This window comes from Colletes latitarsis, unplaced genomic scaffold (assembly GCF_051014445.1).
Source record: "Colletes latitarsis isolate SP2378_abdomen unplaced genomic scaffold, iyColLati1 scaffold0030, whole genome shotgun sequence".
Taxonomy (NCBI): domain Eukaryota; kingdom Metazoa; phylum Arthropoda; class Insecta; order Hymenoptera; family Colletidae; genus Colletes; species Colletes latitarsis.
Window position 1 is genome coordinate 1,253,527 of NW_027488380.1, and position 13,648 is coordinate 1,267,174.

General features: G+C 61.7%; 1 protein-coding gene across 1 annotated transcript; it reads right to left on the reverse strand.

Moving 5' to 3' along the window:
* Positions 1-217: 217 nt before the first annotated feature.
* Positions 218-12,443, reverse strand: LOC143350758 (uncharacterized). The gene is made up of 3 exons (XM_076782762.1): positions 12,300-12,443; positions 11,475-12,193; positions 218-233 (listed from the first exon to the last, which is right to left on the reverse strand). The coding sequence occupies exons 1-3, from the start codon at positions 12,441-12,443 to the stop codon at positions 218-220; spliced, it is 879 nt and encodes a 292-aa protein (XP_076638877.1).
* Positions 12,444-13,648: the final 1,205 nt, after the last annotated feature.

A 13,648-nucleotide genomic window follows, 5' to 3' on the forward strand; every position in this document is an offset into this window, starting at 1 on the left:
TTTTAAAGTACTAAGGGTCTTTAACGTTGGTCCGGATGAGGAAACAGGCAGGGAAAGAAATTGTTACAAATTTTTCAATAAAGTTTTTATTTTACAAAAATATAAATGAAAATTCAAGTACAAAATGTAAAAATAAACGAAAAACAGAAAACAAAAGTCTTGGACGGTGGCTCTGCTTTGGCCAGACGTCTCCTATTCTTTTCGTCTCCAATTTGTTCTACTGCGGAGGCTTTCTGCAACAAAAGAATCCGCCTAATAAATACTTTTACGGACAAGTCAACAATCGCGCACTCGTCAGCTGTTTCTCGCGCTCCAGCGACAGTCTGGTGTGTTTGGAGGGGAGAGCTGGCTGGCTATCTAGCGCTCTAGCTAGTGGACTGTATATTCTTCTCTTTCTGGTAAATGAGATTCGTTTCCTACGATCTCACCGACGCGCACAACCGGGTAGACGTGCTTTTCTCCGTTCTACCGGGTTCTCTTCGCAATGTCACGGACGGGAAACCAAATGGAGGATGTAAGGCTCCAAGAGACTATAGCCCGCGAGCACGCTCCCCGTGCGGGTGGCGTTTCTACACCACCCACGCAAGAGGACGTCTTGTCCTGGTTCGGCTTCCTCGACGGCTGCTCCTCAGGAGCAACCTGCGGTATGCACACGTGGTTGCCAAGCCGGAGATTCCTCGGGGAGGATACCGGAAGAATGCTTCGAGCGATTCCCGGTATCCTCCCAAAGCGTGCCGAAGGGTCACCGTGGGGTTTTTAGTGGGTAGGTCCCGCGCCTGTCGTTGTACGGGCGCGGGGAATCCCACACACCCCTCCCACCTCTTCCCAAGGAGGTAGGAGGGAGTCTTTCGAAGATTTTCCCCACGACAAAAAAAAAAAAAAAAAAAAAGCCGGAGATTCCTTCATCAAAGGCACGCCCGGCAGCCAGCCGTGGCTACCTAGACGGAGGCTCCTATGTTCCGAGGAACTGGCTTGCGGCTCACCGGTTCAGGACTCAATCCCCTGCAATTCCAACCACCCTAGATTCACAGCCCAGTGTGGTCGACTCACAGCTGGTAGTGGGTGTAGCGATGGAAGGAAGGCTCTTCAAACTCTTTGCTCCATCGTACGCTTAGGCTCTACTTATTGTCCCCTCACGACGGTATATTGGAGCGGGTTCTCCGACGCCCGATGCACGGAGACCACCACAAAGTGATATCCTTCCTGAATATCTATCCTCCGGTTGTCCCTACGCCGTATAGCTCTAATCTGTTCGTTGAAACTTTCCACCCCACCGGTCGGTGTACTCTCAGTGGTACACAGGACGGGTGGTTCCAGTGGGTTTCGTATGACTTCTACGAACGGTGAACTACCTCTAGGTGATACCAGTATGACGTTATCAGCCTTCCAGTAGCTCTAACCGGATAATTGGAAGAAGACTCAAGCCGATCCACACCGAATCTCCAACGTCGCAGTCGCATCCCCGACCTGCAACGTTCAATCACAATCCTGCGTCTACGATCGCTTCACACTCGGCATGCCTTGCGATCGCTGCAACGTCAGGCAGATGGTCCTTTTTCTGGGCAAAATCTCCAGTCGCTATGATGAGATTTTCCTATAAATTGTTTGTCCGCAAACTGATTCTATTACGAGGAGTGAGATCGACTCATCTTCCTCGAAGCTCGTAGGTAAATGGGAACGCGACCGTCACAGAGTCCGCTCTCGACCGCCGACGGCTCAAGAATGAACCGTGACGATCTGCAAGCAGCGACGGCTGCGGCCGGCTCCGTCGCGCAAGCGCAGAACCAGGTAGCTACGTCTCGCATTGCTGGGCCCGGGCTGCTACCAGCCGCGTGGCCACGGCGCTGTGCTGCCGCGTTTCGTCTATTGATCTTTCTCCGATAGATCTCTTTTCTCTCTCTTTCTCGGCGCTAACAACACAATTCCTAGAATTTGTTCCAAAACTCGAGAATTTCAGTGAAGCTAGCTTGAAAAACCACGTCAATAACCCCGGTATACTAATCTGAACGATGGAAAATTTCCACGTCAGCACAACCATCTAGAATTACGCGAATTCAATACAGATACAGGCATCGCGGCCGAGTTTCTACGCCTCGGACTCACGCGATACTTAAACAAAGCTAGTAAGCAAGCAGCAGGCTAGTAAGGAAGCAGTTAGCTAGTAAGAAAGCAATTAGCTAGAAAGAAAGCAGTATGCCAGTAAGCAAGCAGTAAGCTAGTAAGCAACCAGTAAGCTAGTAAGCAAGCAGTAAGCTGGTATGAAAGCTATTAGCTTCTAAGGAAGCAGTAAGCTAATATGCAAGCAGTGATCTAGTAAGCGAGCAGTGAGCTAGTAAGCAAGCAGGAAGCTAGTCAGGAAGCACTAAGCTAGAAAGCAAGCAGCAGGCTAGCAAACAAGCAACAAGCAAGTAAGCCAGCAGTACCCCTCAGGGGCTGTGTCCGGCAATCGTCGGCCGCAGTACGGGGCTTATCGACCCCGGGTACCTGATGCTTATCACACCGTAAGCCTCCTGTTGGTCGTCACAAAGACCCATTCACAATTCCTTTTTTGGTTTTGTGAATGGTACGTGACGGCAGCAGGAACGGGGGCCTTGGCTTAACCGCCCGGGACCGCGAGTATGGCGACTCTATAAAATCGCCCTCCACTCCTAAGTTATGGTGCCCGGCGATGGGACGCATGGTTGGGGGAGGAGGCCCAATCCCAAGCGACCACCTCCGGGGCACCTGCCGAACCCCCGGAGTATATAGGCTTACCCGGGTAAGGCGGCTCTGCCCGGGCGGACCTTTTTTTCCGACCTGCTCGTGGGAATAATATGGAGTAAATTAAAATGGGGATGGGACGGGGTAAGTCAGAGGGGGAGGACGAAAGCGGTGTTGGGACTGGAGTGACGGCGCTCACGCCGCCTCCAGCGCCTGGCCCGGCTTCGTGGAGGGTGGAGGAGGACGACGAGACTGCGTCAGTCTCATCCTTCTCCTCCACCAGGAGCCTCATAGGCTCCAAGAGAAAGATGACGGGACAATGGAGTGGGCAGGGCGATGAGCCCGGTTGTCCGGATGAGTTGCCACAGGGACGAGGTGACCGAGGAGATATCGGAGAGGATCTCCTCGTCCCTGAGACGAGTGGAGAAAGTGGCCGTTGCCTGCTCCTTTAAGGGGCAGAGGAGCGTCGGGGCAGAGGCTCTGAGGGAGGTTGCCCGAATGATGAGGGACGCGGCGCGGGAGCTAAGCGGGCGGAACGCCCGTCTGCAGCTCCTGTTGGAGGTGGAGCGACAGGGGAGGTAGAGGGCAAAGGCGCGCTGGAACAGCGCGGCCCTCCCTCCTGTCCTCCCTCCTCCTACGCCGCGCCCTCCTGCGGTCGTTATGAAGCGGAGTGCGGCGGAGGTGGTGCGGGCCCACACGGGCCTTTCCACCCGCACTCCGCCCGCGCAGAGGTCCCCGTCCTCCTCAGAGGACGATCTCCTGAGGAGGATAGGGGACATGATTGACAAGAGGCTGGCCGCCTTTCGGGAGAAGCTCCTCCTCGGAAGAGCGGTCAGCGGGACGGTGGTGCCACCCCGACTAGAGCCGGCACGGCCGGGGAAGGCGAAGGTGGGAGGAGCGAAGGCTCCGCCCACCGTGGCGACTTAGGGACCTCGGGTCGTGACCCCCAAGGGGGGAAGCGTAACCGTGGTCCCGGTTCCCGCGACCTCCGCGGCACCGCCCCAAGGAGGGGTGTCGTGGAGCGAGGTGGTGGGGCGAAGGGCGAGGAGGGCGGCGAGGAAGGCCTCGCAGGCGCAGCCTACGCCCCCGCCGCCCGCGGCCAAAGGAAAGGCCGCGAAGGCGCGACTTGGCCGCCCCCCTCAAAACGGCAGCGTTAGCGCTTACCGTTGCGTAGGGGGGCGACCTGACCCTCGCGGAGGCGATGCGGCACGCCAGGAACAATGTGTCCCTGGAAGAGCTTGGCATCGCTTCCGTGAGGGCGAAGCGGGCCGTGACTGGGGGTCTCCTGCTGGAGATCCCCGGTCCAGACGGCGGCGTGAAGGCGGACCGACTCGCCCAGAGGCACCGGGAGCAGCTGGGCGAGCGGGGTGTCCGGGTCTCCCGTCCCACGAAACGCACGGAGATGCGCGTGTGTGGGCTGGAGGACTCGGTCACCGCGGAGGACGTGGCGCGTGCCCTAGCAAGGGCGGGGGATTGCCCTGAGGGGGACTTGCGGGTCGGGGAGATCCGCAGATCTCCTTCCGGCCTGGGGTCCGTGTGGGTCCGCTGCCCCCTCACCGCCGCCCATAAATTGGCGGAATTCGGGAAGGTTTTGGTGGGGTTGGTTTCGGCGCGAGTATCTCCACTCGCGCCGCGCCCGCTCCAGTGTCACCGCTGCCACGAATTAGGGCATGTGAGGCAGTGGTGCACCTCGCCGGTGCACCGCAGCGGTCAATGTTACCGCTGTGGGGCGAAGGACCACCGCACGAGCCAGTGCTCGGCGGCCAACCGCTGCCCGCTATGTGCGGACAGGGGGATGCCAGCCGACCACAGGGTGGGGAGCAGGAAGTGCTCTCCCCCCTCCCGGAAGGACAGGAAGAGGCGGGCCTTTCCGGCTCCGGCGCCGCGGGCGGTGGCATCGTCCACCATGGAGGTGGACGGAGCCACGTGGACGGACAGCCGGGAGCAGGCTGGGGCGGTGGGTAATTAATGGCGCCCCGCCACCTCCTCCAGGCCAACCTCAACCACTACCGCGCGGCACAGGATATGATGTCCCTAGCCCTCGCTTAGTGGGGGGGGGGGGCCTGGCTGTCGCCGCCGAGCCGTACCGCGACCCTGATCACCCTCACTGGGTGGGCGACGCGGACGGCTTGGTGGCGACGGTATGGGGAGGTGGCGACGAATCCCCGCCGTTCTCCATGCTGGGGCGCGGTCGGGGATTCGTCGCCGTGGACTGGGGGTGGGTCGCCGTGGTTGGGTGCTACATCTCGCCTCGCAGCGGTCGCGGCATGCGTGCAGCGCTGCGCGGCCTGGACGGTGCTGGTCCTGGTGGACTTCAACGCCAAGACGGTGGCGTGGGGGTCCCCGAGGACTTCCGTTCGCGGCGGGATCATGGGCGACTGGGCGGCGGGGCTCGACCTTCGGTTACTGAACCGGGGGTCGGAGCACACGTGTGTGCGGCGATATGGGGGGTCTATCGTGGATGCGCGACCCCCAAAGCCGTGCGCATGGTGTCGGGGTGGCACGTGGTCGCGGGGGCAGAGACACTATCGGACCACCGGTATATCCGGATGGAGGTCTCTGCCGCCGCGGGGGATGCATCCCGACACCACCATCCGGGTGGTACCCCACCGCGCCGCTGGGCGCTTCGGCGCCTGGCCAAGGACGCCCTGATGACAGGTGCCCTCGCTGCAACTTGGCCGCAGGGGGCGGCCGAGTTGCCGAGTATAGAGGAGGAGGTCGCCCGGCTCGGGGGATGGTTGCGAACATATGTGACGCGGCGATGCCCCGGGTCGAGCGGGCTTCTCATCGCCGGGCGGTGTACTGGTGGTCGGCCGCGATCGCGGAAACGCGAGACGCATGTGTCCGCGCAGGCCGTCCTCTACGGAGAGACGATAGCGTGGCGCGAGCGAGGGCAGATGACCTGTATGAGGCATACCGCATGTCGCGGATGGCTCTGCAGGTCGCCATCAAACGGGCCAAGACCCGAGCATGGAAGGAGCTCCTCGAGACCCTTGATGACGACCCTTGGGGGCGCCCTTATAAGGTGGTGCTGATCAAGCTCCGCCCGTGGGCGCCCCCCATCACCGAGGGTCTTGAACCTCGGCTGCTAGAGCACGTGATCAATACTCTCTTCGCAATTGGGGAGATAGGACCACGCCCTCCGGCAAAGGCGACGGCCCCGTTGGAGTGGGTGGCCGAGCCGGGGGTCACGCAGGGGGAGCTGGCCGCGGCCATCAGACGGCTCGGGGCGCGTAACACGGCCCCGGGCCCGGATGGTGTGTCGGCCGGGTTTGGGTCTTAACCCACGGCGTCTTTGGGGCCGACCTCAGGCGGTTGTTTAACCGATGCCTGAGGGACGGGCGATTCTCCCCCACTTGAAAGGTGGAGAGGATGGTCCTTCTCCGGAAGGAGGGTCGGCCCGCGGAGTCTCCATCCGCATACCGGCCCATCTGTCTCCTCGACGAGGTCCGCAAGCTATTCGAGCGAGTGATTGCTGCCCGCCTTGTTAAGCACCTGTCGCGAGTTGCTCCGGGCCCGGCCGACTGCCAGTACGGTTTCCGGGGGGTGGGGGGGGGGCCGGTCTACGGTCGACGCGATCAGTCGTGTCAGGGCCCTCTCGGAATCGGTCGTCTTCCGGGGAGTGGTGGCGCTGGCGGTATCGCTGGATATTGCCAACGCGTTTAACACCCTTCCCTGGCTCGAATATCATCGGGCCCCCCCTTATCACAGGGCAGTCGTCGGGGATTATCTCCGTGGCAGGTGGATCGAGTATCCGGGCCGGGATGGTGATATGCGGAGGGAGGTGTACTGCGGGGTTCTGCAGGGGTCGGTCCTCGGGCCACTCCTGTGGAACATCGCGTACGACGCGGTGTTGCGGGCCGACCTCCCCGACGGCGTCAGTGCCGTGTGTTACGCAGATGACACACTGGTGCTGGCCGTCGGGGCTCAGTGGGGGAGGGCCAAGCGCCTCGCCGAGGAGGGGGCGCAACGCGACGTCGACCGGATCAGGGCGATGGGGATGACGGTGGCGGTCCATAAGGCCGAGGTGATAGCGTTCCATTCACCTCGGCAAGATCCGCCACCCCCTCTGATCGGGGTGGGTGGGGCTGATATCGAGGTGAAGCCCCGGATGAGGTATCTGGGGCTGTTCCTCGATAGCCACTGGCGCTTCGAGGAGCATTTCCGCTGCCTGGTTCCCCGGTTGGAGAGGATGGTCTCGGCTTTAGGCCGGATCCTCCCCAACCTGGGGGGCCCGGCGGGACGAGTTCGCCGCCGCTATGTGGCAATGGTTCAGTCAGTGGCCCTATACGGGGCCTCCGTCTGGGCGGACGACCTGGCGGCCTCCCGGCGCAGCATGACGATGCTGCGTCTGATGCAGAGGCGGATTGCGCTGAGGGTCGTCCGCGGCTACCGGACCGTGTCGCATGAGGCGGCGACGGTTCTTGCGGGGATGCCGCCCATGGATCTCCTCGCGCGGTCGCACGCGATGACGTATCGTCATCGTATCGACCGTTGCGCGGGAGTGGTGGCGGTCCTGGGAGAGCAGGAACCTGCTTGGGACGATTTGAAGCGTCAGGCCCGGCAGTTCGTGGTGCTCAGGTGGCAGGAGCGGTTGGCCCTGCCAACCGCGGGGAACCGGACAGTCGGGGCTGTTCGGCCACTCCTGAGTGAGTGGCTGGACAGAGGCCATGGAAGCCTCACTTACCGGCTGGCACAGGTATTTTCCGGTCATGGCAGCTTCGGAAGATACCTGTGCCGGATAGGAAAGAAGCCGACGGCGCGTTGCTGTCATTGTGACGCCGAGCAGGACACGGCTGATCATACCCTCCAGGTATGCCCAGCCTAGGAGGGGGAGCGTCGTGTCCTAGTCGGCGTCATCGGGCGGGAAGTCTCGCTGCCGGGTGTGGTGCGTGCCATGCTCGGCTGCGAGAGGAAGTGGAGGGCCGTGGCCTCCTTCTGCGAGACCGTGATGCTGCAGAAGGAGGCCGCGGGAAGGGAGCGCGAGCTTCAGCGGCGCGTTGAGACTCGCGCTCGTATGGTGGCGCGAGGGCGTCGCCTAGGCGCCTGGCGTCGCGGGCGGCCGTCTTTGCGCGACGGATGACCCTGGCTGAGAGGGGGGCCCTGAAGGGAGCCTCCTCCCGCCAGGCGGCGAAGGGTCGGACCGGGTGTGTCCGGCCCACGGGGAGGCACCCTCGGGGAGGCACCCTCGGTGGCCATGAGCTCCCGGCCGCAGAGGGATAGAAACGGGGTCGCAGGCGGTAGCGAGTTGGGGCTTGCAGCCGCCACTAATCGCGGCCCCGGGACGGATAGCGGCGGGATGGAGTGGCCCCATCCTGCCGCTATGAGACAGAGTGTCTACCGGGGGGACCGTTTGTTCCCCCCTGGGATGGGCGCAAAGCGCGGGCACGGGGAGGATACCAGAAGAATGCTTCGAGCGATTCCCGGTATCCTCCCAAATCATGCGGAAGGGTCACCGTGGGGTTTTTAGTGGGTAGGTCCCGCGTCTGTCATTCTACGGGCGCTGGGAATCCCACACACCCCTGCCGCCTCTCCCCAAAGAGGTGGGAGGGAGTCTTTCGAAGATTTTCCCCACGACAAAAAAAAAAAAGAAAGTAAGCTAGCAGTAAGCTAGTAAGCAAGCAGGAACCTAGACAGCAAGCAGTAAGCGAGCAAGCTAGCGGTAAGCTAGTAAAAAGGCAGTAAGCTGGTAAGCAAGCATTGAGCTAGTAAGCGAGCAGGGAGCTAGTAAGGTAGCAGTATGCTAGTAAGCAAGCAGTAAGCTAGTAAGCAACCAGTAAGCTGGTATGAAAGCAATTAGCTTCTAAGCAAGCAGTAAGCTAATATGCAAGCAGTGATCTAGTAAACGAGCAGCGAGCTAGTGAGCAAGCAGGAAGCTAGTAAGGAAGCAGTATGCTAGTAAGCAAACACTAAGACAGTAAGCAACCAGTAAGCAAGTAAGCAAGCAGAAGGCTAGTAGTCGAGCACCTGTCGCGGGGTGATCCCGGTCTGGCCGACTGCCAGTTCGGTTTCCGGGGGGGCCGATCGACTATCGACGCGATAGGTCGTGTGAGGGCCCTCTCGGAGGCGGCCGTCTCCCGGGGAGGGGTGGCATTGGCAATATCCTTGGATATTGCCAATGCCTTTAACACCCTCCCCTGGGAAGAGATAAGGAGGGGACTCGAATATCATCGAGTCCCCCCTTGTCTCAGGGCGGTCGTCGGGGATTATCTCCGCGGCAGGTGGATCGAGTATCCGGGCCGGGATGGTGATATGCGGAGGGAGGTGTACTGCGGTGTTCCGCAGGGGTCGGTCCTCGGGCCACTCCTGTGGAACATCGCGTACGACTCGGTGTTGCGGGCCGGCCTCCCCGACGGCGTCAGCACGGTGTGTTATGCGGATGACACACTGGTGCTGGCCGTCGGGGCGCACTGGGGGAGGGCCATGCGTCGCGCGGAGGAGGGGTCGCAACGCGTCGTCGACCGGATCAGGGGGATGGGGATGACGGTGGCGGTCCATAAGACCGAGGTGATTGCGTTTCATTCACCTCGGCAGGATCCGCCACCCCCTCTGATCCGGGTGGGTGGGGCTGACATCGAGGTGAAGCCCCAGATCAGGTATCTAGGGCTGATCCTCGATAGCCACTGGCGTTTCAAGGAGCATTTCCGCTGCCTGGTCCCCCGGTTGGAAAGGATGGTTGCGGCTCTGGGCCGGATCCTGCCCAACCTGGGGGGCCCGGCGGGCCGAGTTCGTCGCCTCTATGTGGCAATGGTCCAGTCGGTGGCCCTATACGGTGCCCCCGTCTGGGCGGGCGACCTGGCTGCCTCCCGGCGCAGCATGACTATGCTGCGTCGGGTGCAGAGACGCATGGCGCTCAGGGTCGTCCGCGGGTATCGGACCATGTCACATGAGGCGGCGACGGTTCTAGCGGGGATGCCGCCCATGGACCTGCTCGCGCGGTCGCACGCGGTGATGTACCGGCACCGCGTCGACCGTCGCGCGGGGGTGGGGGCGGTCCCGGGCGGGCAGGAACCTGCTTGGGGCGATTTGAAGCGCCAGGCCCGGCAGTCCGTGTTGCTCGCGTGGCAGGAGCGGCTGGCTCTGCCAACCACGGGGCATCGGACTGTCGGGGCTATTCGGCCACTCCTGAAGGAGTGGCTGGACAGAGGCCATGGCAGCCTCACCTACCGGCTGGCACAGGTGTTTTCCGGGCATGGCAGCTTCGGAAGATACCTGTGCCGGATAGGGAAGGAGCCGACGGCGCGTTGCTGCCACTGCGACGCTGAGCAGGACACGGCGGATCATACCCTGGAGGTATGCCCCGCGTGGGAGGGGGAGCGCCGTGTCCTGGTCGGCGTCGTCGGGCGGGATGTCTCGCTGCCGGGCGTGGTGCGCGCCATGCTCGGCAGCGAGGAGAAGTGGAGGGCCGTGGCCTCCTTCTGCGAGAACGTAATGTTGCAGAAGGAGGCCGCGGGGAGGGAGCGCGAGCTTCAGCGGCGCGCTGAAGCTCGCGCTCGTGCGGTGGCCCGAGGTCGTCGCCCGGTCGGGAGGCGTCGCGGGCGGCCGCCTCGGCGTGGCGGATGACCTAGGCTGGGAGGGGGGTCCTGAGGGGACCCTCCTCCCTCCAGGCGGCGCCGGGTCGGACCGGTTGGGGGTAGGAGTGCCTCCCCCTACCGGTCCGACGCAAGGGGAGGCACCCTCGGCGGTCTGGTGCGGCCATGAATGCCCGGCCGCCGAGGGGTGGAAACGGGGTCGCGGGCGGTTGCGAGTTGGGACTCGCAGCCGCCACTAAACGCGGCCCCGGGACGGATAGCGGCGGGCTGGAGTGGCCCCGTCCCGCCGCTATGAGGCAGTGTGTCTACTGGGGGGACCGATTGTCCCCCCGGGGGATGGGCGCGAAAGCGCGGGCACGGGGAGGATACCGGAAGAATGCTTCGAGCGATTCCCGGTATCCTCCCAAAGCGTGCCGAAGGGTCACCGTGGGGTTTTTAGTGGGTAGGTCCCGCCCCTGTCGTTGTACGGGCGCGGGGAATCCCACACACCCCTCCCACCTCTCCCCAAGGAGGTGGGAGGGAGTCTTTCGAAGATTTTCCCCACGACAAAAAAAAAAAAAAAAAAAAAAAAGGGGCCCCGGGTCGCGAGTAGCAAGAGATGCTTGGCTCGCGTGGATGAAACGCAGAATATGTGCGGTGATGCGTAGAAGTCGCGGCCACGATGAGACGCTATTCGGAAGGGGTTCGAGGGGACTACTCGCGGGAGCAGCCGAGCAATGCGCGATTGTCGTACGCACTTCCGGTGCGACCGTTGGGGACGCGTCGTCCTGAGCGGGCCAGTCTGATCGTGGGCTCCAGAGCCAGCCGGGGCCGTGCCACCACAGAGTATGGGCGAGAAAGGCTTCGGGTAACATTCCCCGGGATGCGCAGTCGGCGGGATTGTCGCGGGTCGGCACGTGTTGCCAGGACGCGGAGGGAAGTGCAGTCTGGATCTCGGAGTCGCGATTCGCCACAAAAACCTGCCACGTAGAAGGGTGTCGGCGGAGCCATTCTAGGACAACCCGGGAGTCCGTCCAAGCAAAAATGCTAGCCCGTACGAAGGGTGTTTCGGCGTGAATGCGCGCGAGGAGGCGCGTGAGCAGCACCGCGGCGCACAACTCGAGGCGAGGAATGCTCAACGTTTTGACCGGGGCGACACGCGTCTTAGCTACGAGAAGCGTGACGAGGATCGCCGCTCCCCCTTCCGACGCGAGTCGGGCGTAGACCACCGCCGCGTACGCACGAGAGGACGCGTCGGCAAACCCGTGCAGCTCCAACGCCATGTTGCCCGGCGGCAGTCCGCACCGTCGTGGTACGCGTACGTGACGCAGTAAATGCAGTCCTGCTGCATAGCGACACCACTCCTGCAGAAATTCCGGCGGAAGAGGTGTGTCCCAGTCGACCCCGCGAATCCATAGGCTTTGTAAGATAATTTTCGGGACAATGATGACCGGTGACACACAACCAAGAGGGTCGAATAGCCACGCCGTCATGGATAATACGGATCGCTTCGTGGGAGTCGCTGCGCTGGGCTTGTCCACGCGATACGCGAACACGTCGTTCTCGGGGTTCCACTGAAGCCCTAAAACGGAATGGAATGGCTCATCCTCCGATCCTAAAGGTAGGGAATTTTCCGGCAAGGCTCCTTCCGGGAGAGCGGCCGCCTCAGTTGCTGCCCATTTCCCCAACGAGAACCCGCCTTTCGCGAGCAACGAGGTTAGGTCGTGACGCGTCGCGATGGCTTCGGCCAGAGTGTCAGCCCCGAAGATGACGTCGTCGACGTAGAAGTTGTGGGTGAGAACGAGGCGACCGCGTGGGACAGAGTCTCCGTCGTCATCCGCCAGCTGCCGTAGAACCCGCTGCGCTAAAAATGGTGCGGAGGCAGTGCCATACGTAACGGTACGTAATGCGAAGGTGCCCGGTTCTTGTGTTGATTCGCGAGGCCACAAGATGCAATTGGTACGCGTGATCTTCCGGATCAACTAAAATTTGACGATACATTTTTTGTATGCCGGCCTTTAGAGCGACGCGCTTGATTCGCCACCGGAGCAGAATTGAAATCAAATCGGCCTGTAATTTCGGTCCCACCAGGTGGTCGTTGAGCGACGTGCCGTTCGAGGTCATAGCGGATGCATTAAAAACTATGCGGAGCTTGGAGATCTGCTCGTGCACCACTGCATGGTGTGGTAAATAGACCGGCTCCGTCGCGAACGGAGTGCTGACGGGAGCCATATGGCCAAGAGCCTCATATTCGCGCAAAAATTCGACATATTGCGCTCCTAGTGTCGTGTCGTTTTTCAATCTGTTGTCGAGGGATCGCAGGAGTGCGACCGCGCGCCCGATGTGTTGTTCGCATCGAGCTTCTTCGGGCGATAGCGAAGAAGGAGTCGCGACCTCCTCAATCTCCCAGAACCGACGCAGTAGGGAATCGACGTCATCTCCCTTCGGCGAAGCGAGCGCGCGAGCATGATACACACCCACCGAGGACGTCTCGCGAGCGGTGGGCCCGGAGACCACCCACCCGAACACGGCGTGCTGCGCAATGGGGTCCTGCGCTCGACCACGACGCAATCCCGGGAGCAGGTTCGCACCGAAATAATCTGCGCCTAATAAGACGACGATGCCGCGGGATTCAGACGAATTGGAATCTGCGAGGGGCAAGTCTCGGATGTGAGGCCACGCAGTCGGAGAGAAGCCGGACACTCCCAAGTAGGCGGTGAGGCGGGGTAGGACGAGAGCCGTCACTGTTGTATAAGCCAGGTCAGTACCTGCATGCCGGAGTAATATTTCGACCTTCGCGAGCGATGTTCCCACTAAGACTCCCCCCGCCCCCGTGATTTCTGTAGCGGTCTTGCGTTTTTGCAGGTGGAGTGTCTGTACCAAGGACTCGGACACAAAGGAGGCCTCCGACTCCTGGTCGAGAAATACGCGGACCGAGACGTGCCCCCCGGATGCCGACCGCGCTTGCACGACAGCTGTCGCGAGCAGTACAGGAGTACTCGCGCGCTCTGGAGGGGCCGCGGCGCACGTATAGACGGAGCGAGTGCCGTTAGATCCCGAAGGAATGCCAGTGGGTTTCGAAGATGACGCTGCACGATCGCCGCCCGTCGGCGCTTCGACACTCGTCGCGGGAACGTGTAACAAACTGTGGTGATTGCGGTTACATCGCGAGCACGTGGTGCGAACCGGACACGTCGAAACCATGTGTCCATCGCGAAGACAGTTAAAACAGGCGTTGGTCCGAGTCACTAAGTCTCGCCGCTGCGTAGGTTGTAGGCTATGGAACGCCGCACATCGATATAACGGATGCTTCGATCCGCACATCGGGCACCGGTTCACAGCTGTATTCGCTGCGTGCGTGCGAACTCCCGTCGAGGACGCCGATCGCGGCGCGGCGAGGCGCGCGGCCGATGTTTCGGGCTTGTCGTGGAGCGCCT